At 43.7% G+C, this 8,866-nt stretch overlaps 1 protein-coding gene across 1 annotated transcript; it reads right to left on the bottom strand.

Moving 5' to 3' along the window:
* Positions 1-508: 508 nt before the first annotated feature.
* Positions 509-7,714, bottom strand: LOC115179759 (transmembrane protein 272-like). The gene is made up of 5 exons (XM_029741488.1): positions 7,122-7,714; positions 5,528-5,587; positions 1,713-1,795; positions 1,312-1,533; positions 509-666 (listed from the first exon to the last, which is right to left on the bottom strand). The coding sequence occupies exons 1-5, from the start codon at positions 7,174-7,176 to the stop codon at positions 562-564; spliced, it is 525 nt and encodes a 174-aa protein (XP_029597348.1). The 5' UTR covers positions 7,177-7,714; the 3' UTR covers positions 509-561.
* Positions 7,715-8,866: the final 1,152 nt, after the last annotated feature.

Raw genomic sequence — 8,866 nt, 5'->3', positions numbered from 1 at the left:
TAGGTCACATATACAGGCCTAGATCTTCTGTTAGTTATATTAAGGTGAGTCTTTCCCTGCGCTCATATCTCCCCAACGTTACACACCCAACCTCACCTGTCGCTCTGCTCTTCTAACTACAGAACCATCTCAATGCAATGCCCCAGTGCTCTACAATCTTTCTGTACAGATGTAGGATCTTTATTTGAGACAGTTTGCTACAGCAGGAAAATAATCCTGCAGCAACAGGAAATGTAAATTATGTGGATTATAATTAATGGACATTATTGTAGGGTTTGAAACAGTACATTTTTTGTAAGGGAAAATCAAGTCTGAAATTTCAAAGTGGAAATTACAAACTTCAGAATCCTTTTTAAACCTCAGATACACTACAAGCTTGTATTTCCTGCTGTGCAGGAAAATTCCTGCAACAACAGGATGATCAAATTAAAATCCTACATCTGTATGCTTCTCTGAGTCAGTCATCCAGCCAGCCAGTCAGTCAGTCACTCAGTCTTCATCACTTTCCCCATAGTCGTCCCTGGTGCTGGTCTGAGAGCAGACGTGTACACAGAACACACATTAGAGTAGCAGGAGCAGCACGGTGTGGCTGAGCGTCAGCACAAACACAGCAAATAGGTACAGAGACTTCCTGCAGTAGTCCTGTGGCTGGTGGAAGGTTGCAATCTTGGCTTTCCCTGCTTCACACAGGAAGCGGCGCAGGTCCTAATCCAGGCACTTGTCATCTCCCGTCTGGATTACTGCAACTCGCTGTTGGCGGGGCTCCCTGCCTGTGCCATCAAACCCCTACAACTCATCCAGAACGCCGCAGCCTGTCTGGTGATCAACCTTCCCACGTTCCCTCACGTCTGCACACTCCACTGGCTTCCAGTTGAAGCTCGCATCTGCTACAAGACCATGGTGCTTGCCTACGGAGCTGTGAGGGGAACGGCACCTCCATACCTTCAGGCTCTGATCAGGCCCTACACCCAAACAAGGGCACTGCGTTCATCCACCTCTGACCTGCTGGCCCCCCTACCTCTGCGGAAGCACAGTTCCCGCTCAGCCCAGTCAAAACTGTCCGCTGCTCTGGCACCCCAATGGTGGAACAAGCTCCCTCACGACGCCAGGACAGCGGAGTCAATCACCACCTTCCGTAGACACCTGAAACCCCACCTCTTTAAGGAATACCTGGGATAGGATTAAGTAATCCTTCTACCCCCCCAAAAAAAGATATAGATGTACTATTGTAAAGTGGTTGTTCCACTGGATATCATAAGGTGAATGCACCAATTTGTAAGTCGCTCTGGATAAGAGCGTCTGCTAAATGACGTAAATGTAAAATGTAATGTAAATGTTAGGCTGGAACACAGAGAACACCCAGTAGTTCCCCAGGAGGAACCAGACGAACAAGAACAGGCTGAGGACGATGTGCACGTAGTATTTATTTGCGTTCTGTCTCCATGGACACTCGTCAGCATCGTCGTCGCCGATGACGACCGACTTGGAGATGAGCGACCTCATGTGGGTGGTGTCGTACAGGAGCAGCGTGACCTGGAAGGTTCAGGGTCAGAGGTCGTGGGTCAGATTGGGGTGAACACTAGAGCAACAGTGCCTGCCTTCCTTACATATGTTTTGCACTTTCTATAATTTTTACAGCCTGGAAGTGTTTGGAACCTGTTCTACTACCCTGCTGCTACATGGAAACCTATGACCTGGAACGCATCCATTACCTTTACACTGCCAATAACCCCACCCACCAGCAGGTAGAGAGGAATCATTGGCTGAACAGGGCAGTCGTCTATAGACTTCACACCTGCAGGGGTTAAACATCATCAATAGTTCATTAGTTTACCAACATAACTCAATAGAACCCATACAGTACCAAAACCAATACGTGCATCTCCCCAGACCCCCCCTCTCAGTTTCCTGTATCTATGCTGTAATAGTCTATGTGCCGGGGGGCTAGTGTCAGTCTGTCCTATCTGGCGTAATCTCCTGTCTTATCTGGTCCCGTGATCTTAGGTGTGCTCCCTCTAATTCTCCCATCTCTCTCCCCCCTCCTGGAGGTTCTGATCCCTAGGGCCATGCCTCAGGAATACCTGGCCTGACAACTACTGGCTGTCAGGCCCCAGTCCACCTGGTCATGCTGCTGAGTTTCTGCTTGTTCTGGACCTGTTGCTTCGCCCCTCTCCCTCTCTCTCTCTCCCTCTCTCTCTCTCTCTACCACACATGCTGTCCCGACGACCTCAGAATGCTCGGCTATGAAAAGCCAAATTACATTTACTCCTGAGGTGCTGACCTTTTGCACCCTCTATAACCACTGTGATTATTATTTGACCTGGCTGGTCATCTATGAACGTTTGAACATCTTGAAGAGACATCTGGCCTTAATGGCCATGTTCTCTTATAATCTCCAACTAGTACAGCCAGAAGAGGACTGGCCACCCCTCAGAGCCTGGTTCCTCTCTAGGTTTCTTCCTAGGTTCTAACCTTTCTAGGGAGTTTTTCCTAGCCCTCAAAGTTCAATAATGGGGTGAAAATGGCAGCCATATTGGTCAGGGAGAAATCCAACCCAGTCTAATTGGAATGAATGGCAGTAGAGGCATAATCCTGATTTTACTTATGCAGGAAAATAAAAGTGAAATAGGCATGTGATATATCAGAAATTGTGTAATAGAATTAATTATATTGTCATCCTCAAATATTGTCATAGGTATATTATAATAGGCCTGTGCTAAGGATTCTAAGCTGCATGAAGGTCTCCTACATCTTTGGGCAGATTTTTGTTTTAGGCTCAAGCAAAACTCCAATTTATATTCCACTGTGTTTTGTATTTTTCCGGTTTTTGTGTTTGGAATGTCACAGTTACTATTGCATCATCCTGACAATGCTACTATGACCTACCTCACTTAAGACAGGACTTTTCAAAATTCTAATTGTCATTAATAATTATTGCATCATCGTTTATCCCATGATGACGTAACTCCCGCCCCCCCTCCAGCCCTATAAAAGGGACACCCGGCACATCTCAAAGTCATTCATAGTCTTATCTATCAATCACTATGCCCAGAAGACGCAGAGCCAGCCGCCGTGTCCGCAGGCGCCGTCGCCCCAGGGTGTCCCGGCGTCGCAGGAGAGGAGGCCGCAGGAGGCGTTAGACAGGCCGGGTAACCTACCTGAACTAACCGCCCCCTACCGGTTCTCCCTCCAGACTCACCCCTGGTAGTGCAGAGATGTTAAAAGTCTGCTTAAATAAAAGATGGGCTTTTAACTAAAACTGTTACGACTTTGTATTTTTATTATTAGATGGTTTAGAGTTTGTTTTAGTCAGTATAGAGTTAAATAAGTAGATTAGGATAACAAAACATTGAGCCATTGTAATCATTGTATCTGTCCCTGACAATATAGACCTAACAATGCAGGCTATTTATTTAAAACGTTGACACATTGGATCCCTTACGGAAGGTAAATTAACAAATTATATTAACTTGATTCAATGCAATTCCCCCTTACTCCAAATAAAAAATGTGTTTATCTGTTCAGCTTTTTGGTCTCTGGATATATCAATATTCTTTAAACCGTTACGATTCTTAGGTGCCTCACATACCGGGTTATTGTCCTTTCGGCTGCAAAGTCTTCGAAATAAAAACGAGCGCTTCCAACTTAGTGTTTATTTGATTATTTTCCCGGCACCGTTACTAGTAGGCCTGTTAATCATAATGCTCTTTGACTGGACATTCCAAATTACCATGGCAATTATGCATCACAATAGTCATATTCATTTAGCAACATGCAGCAATCCACATAGGTCTAAGTATTAAACTGCGCTGCTGATTTATAGTCTAGGCGGGCTATCACCCGCTGCCCTGTTATACCCAACTCATAAACTAACCTTCAACTCCTTTCAAATAATGTTGTCAAATAAAGCAAGGTATATAATGCGTCATATAGCCCAAGCACTAGGCATAAAACATAGGAAACAAACGTGAGCTGGTAGATCAAGTGGAGAGGTAGAAAGTAGGCGTACTTCTTCCATGCTTGGATGTGGTTTGCATCTGTGAGAGCTACAAATTCTGTCTGGTCACTTCACTCAACACTTTCTATTTTGGGGGCAGCTAAAACCATAATTTGGTCAAACAGTTACATCCTGATTCCTAAAGGCCTGATTGGTGGAATGCTGCAGGTTCTCCCATCTCCACAGAGGAACTCTGGAGCCCTATCAGAGTGACCATTGGGTAATCTTGGTCACCACCCTGACCAATTGGCCCTCCTTCCCCGATTGCTCAGTTTGGCCGGGCGGCCAGCTCTAGGAAGAGTGTTGGTGGGTCCAAACTTCTTCCATTTAAGAATGATGGAGGCCACTGTGTTCTTGGGGACCTTCCATGCTGCAGACATGTTTTGGTACCCTTCCCCAGATGTGCCTCGACAAAATCCTGTCTTGGAGCTCTACGGCCAATTCCTTCGACCTGACCTCATGGCTTGTTTTTTGCTCTGACATGCATTTTCAACAGTGGGACCTTTATATAGGCAGGTGTGTGGCTTTTCCAAATCATGTCCAATCAATTGAATTTACCACAAGTGGACTCCAATCAAGTTGTAGAAACATCTCAATGATGATCAATGGAAACAGGATGCACCTGAGCTCAATTTCGAGTCTCATAGCAAAGGGTCTGAATACTTTAAATAAAGTATTTTTATTTTTTATGTTGAATAAACTTGCAAAAATGTCTAAAAACCTGTTTTAGCTTTGTCATGTGTAGATTGATGAGTTTTTTATTTTATTAAAAATGTTTTTAATGTTAAGGCTGTAACGTAACAAAATGTGGGAATAGTCAAGGGATCTGAATACGAAGGCACTGTATATATAACGTGTGTTCATGGTAGGCCAACAATACATTTTAAAGAGAAAGCAAGTGACATGATCCCATGGAAATAGGCCTGTGGGAGTTTTTTAAATGCTCTGGAGTTGAGAATATTGGTATATCCAGAGACCAAAAAGCTAAACACATGTTTGATTTGTTGGAGGGGGGAATTGCATTAAATGAAATTAATAATTTAAATGATATACAGTCCATAAGGACAGGTGCCGTTAGTAGTTAGTTATAACTTCAGTTGATACTGGTTTTATACCAATTTTCTGTATAAGTAGCCTCTGAATTATATGTAAACAATCCATAAATGTCAACATTTTTGGTTTTCTCACAAGGCTGTTAATGCAATATATGATACAATATCAGAACTTGTTGTATTTACCACTTGTCTAAGTCCTACAGTATCATCAACTGATTTCAGCCACTGTCTGGCTGTGGATTGACTGCTTTGTTTGAATGGAATGTTGGCATATTGGCATTTAATTTGAAACATTAATGGAATCATTCCTCTAAAACTGTCTGGCTATCTAGCTAACAAACATACAGTGTAGATCAATTCTTCACATTATCTTATCACGCTGGCTCCCTGACCAAAATGGCTGACCTTTATCCCATCAATCATAACAAGGTTCATGTCCATTCTAGTATTGTAATTTATAATTACATGGTCTTACCTACAAACGCCATGGTGAGAGGAATGGCAAGAAAGAATAGAAGTCCCACCACAAAGTAGGCTAGAGAAAAATAAACCGTTATAAATCTGTCCAGAAAAATACATGCAAAGCATTAACCAGCTCCACTCCAACAAGTACGTATCTGTTGTTGTTGTGTTTTCCATTTTAATATGTGGCCTCCTCTGTACGCACTTTGACTGCTGCAAAATCAATTGCCTCTTGATGACATGAACATTTTCTGACACTGAATCTACCCTCTTATTAAACTACCATTACCACTATCCAGTGTTGTAGCAGGCCTACTCCAGATGAGTCCGGTCTCAAGACCACATATTGAGTGTCTCGGTCTTGTCTCGGTCTCGGATACATTTTTACTCGGTCTTGACTTGGACTCAGAAACCAGTGGTGTAAAAAATAAACATCAAAACTCAGAATTATCGCCCCCCTTCAGTCAACACATAAAACAACTTCGCTGGGCCAGATATCCACACTCCTTCACGACACATATTTTATAGCATATTAAAACCTGGTTTCCTACTTTACTCGTAACAGCCTACTGTCCTTTACTTTGTTGAAACATATCCTCAAACCTTGTTGGGCTCCTTGGGATTTTCTTGCTCAGCTAGTAGGGGAGACTGGGGTAAATTGTTTAGTGTCATGTACTGGCTTAGAGAAGACCGGGGAAAATCCTAATATATTTGGTATTTTTATGTATTACTTACAGACTAGTTTGGGTTATTTGTAGAGTGGCTCTCTATTTGCCCTAAGCATGCATTCTTTTTACCATTCTGAATGGCTAAAGAATCCACATGAAATATTAACACAGAAATACTGTACATTTTGAGCTCTTATTGAAAAATTGCAGTCATGGTACTGAATTGGAATCACATTGTTCTGGTCTTGGTCTTGACTTGGATTCGCCCCCGTCCCAGTCTCGGTCTTGACTCAGTCTCGATTTGCTCTGGTCTTGACTCGGTCTGGCTTTAGGTGATCTCAAACACAACACTGGCACTATCCCCCTTTTCCCCTTTCCCCTCCACTAGTCCATCCTAGAGAGATGGCCTCTGGTACTTAGCAGCTCTTTAGAGATTTAGCCTCTGGTACTTAGCAGCTCTTAACAGATTTAGCCTCTGGTACTTAGCAGCTCTTAACAGATTTAGCCTCTGGTACTTAGCAACTCTTAACAGATTTAGCCTCTGGTACTTAGCAGCTCTTAACAGATTTAGCCTCTGGTACTTAGCAGCTCTTTAGAGATTTAGCCTCTGGTACTTAGCAGCTCTTAACAGAGTCTATTGATTAGAGGGAAAGTACCCATATCTGAAGTGCTAATAAATTGATCACCAACTCTATTTTAATATATATAATAATATATGCCATTTAGCAGACACTTTTATGCAAAGCGACTGACAGTCATGCTGCATACATTCTTTAAGTATGGGTGGTCGCTGGAATCAAACCCACTATCATGGCGTTGCGAGTGCAGCTACAGAGGATCCACATTTTATCCATGATATCCCACAGTGCAATTCAGTTCCTTCATGTTAATTCATGTTTTTGAATACATTGGGTGTGTTTGTGTGTGTGACTCACTCACCATTACTGGCCATTTTAGACAGACAGTGATGACATGCCTTCGCCACACCAGTCATGATGAATTCTACACAGGTCCCTGTAAGGAATTTTATAATATCTGTACATTATAGGAAGACGCTTGGGTGTGGAAAAGACATACTATGCACAAACTGATACTTAGGAACACCTGTAATTACAAAAGTACAACGCTTGATGTTTTGCTTTAGCTTGAGATTAAGGATCAGTGTTGACACATTATAAGCATTAAGAGGTCGTACAAGCCTGTGTGTTGAACTATACTGTTGGTAACAGATAGATAAAGGGAACTAAGACAGTTTCTGTTGATGCTATTCCAGTCTTACTTCTGCTAGCACATGATAGCAATAAGAGGAAGAAGGATTGGGAAACTAACTGCCAATAACACAAAAAACTGAACTTCGCCCAGCGGAGTGAAAATGATGAGCTTATATGGTATTAAAGTTTATGGACATCACCCTGGACGGGGTGAACTATAGTAGGGATAAAAAGGGAAAACATCTTTAGAACTGAGTGTCTTGCTTGCAAATTGCTGTAAGTGTATACCCCGGGTTGCAATCCTTATTAAACAAACCTCTGATCAAATACATTTTCCTGTGGTCTCTTGTGTGCATAGAGCAGAGTTCCCTTACAGTCACCTAGAACCTAATATCCACCTGAACATTATTTTGCATCCACACTGACCAGAAAACAGAGGGAGACCGTACTGGAAAAGTGGTAACCATGCACATCCAATTGAAATAAGCGCAAAGGCTTTATCAAATGACTTGGATGGTCAATTATGTCAACGCAGAGACAAAAAGGTTAACCTACTGTTTAGATAGAATTAAAAATGTTCTCCGCAAATACTTGTTAATAATATAAAAACACCACCAAGTCACAATTACTTCCCTTCTAGTCTTCCTGAAATAGTCTGCGACAACGTGTGTAAAGTTGTTTTTTTTTTAATCGGTGCACAACAGAACAAGTGGAACTAGGAGACGCTTTCAGTTGAGCATCTTCTGTGAAACTGTATTCTTGAGCCCCTCTCCTTTATCAGGGAGAGTCTCGCCCTCCCGCGTCCCCGCAGAGTAGTTTATTAAAACAACTGCATGGGCGAGTGCAATGTTTTCATGAATAGGAGGAATAGTGTCCAAATACGTTTCTCTGAATGTTGCGCCTAAAATCCTGTTTTTTCTTCTCGCAGGCTACCTACAGCTGCCCACCCACAGCTGCCCACCCACCACCCACAGCTGCCCACCCATCACCCACAGCTGCCCACCCACCAACCACAGCTGCCCACCCATCACCCACAGCTGCCCACCCACCAACCCACCCACAAACCACAGCTGCCCACCCACCACCCACAGCTGCCCACCCACAGCTGCCCACCCACCACCCACAGCTGCCCACCCACCACCCACAGCTGCCCACCCACAGCTGCCCACCCACCACCCACAGCTGCCCACCCATCACCCACAGCTGCCCACCCACCAACCACAGCTGCCCACCCATCACCCACAGCTGCCCACCCACCAACCCACCCACAAACCACAGCTGCCCACCCACCACCCACAGCTGCCCACCCACAGCTGCCCACCCACCACCCACAGCTGCCCACCAACCAGTTAAACCAGTTATGTAACATCATTTAGAAATAGACATACAAGTTCAATAGCAGAAGAAGCCTTCTCAGTTTACTGAATGAAAGATGAGCGCATTTTGTGGACCTCATTATCAAGCAAGGTAGAC

The sequence above is a fragment of the Salmo trutta genome, chromosome 39, assembly GCF_901001165.1.
Source record: "Salmo trutta chromosome 39, fSalTru1.1, whole genome shotgun sequence".
NCBI classification, from domain to species: domain Eukaryota; kingdom Metazoa; phylum Chordata; class Actinopteri; order Salmoniformes; family Salmonidae; genus Salmo; species Salmo trutta.
This window is presented reverse-complemented; position numbering and strand designations above follow the sequence as displayed.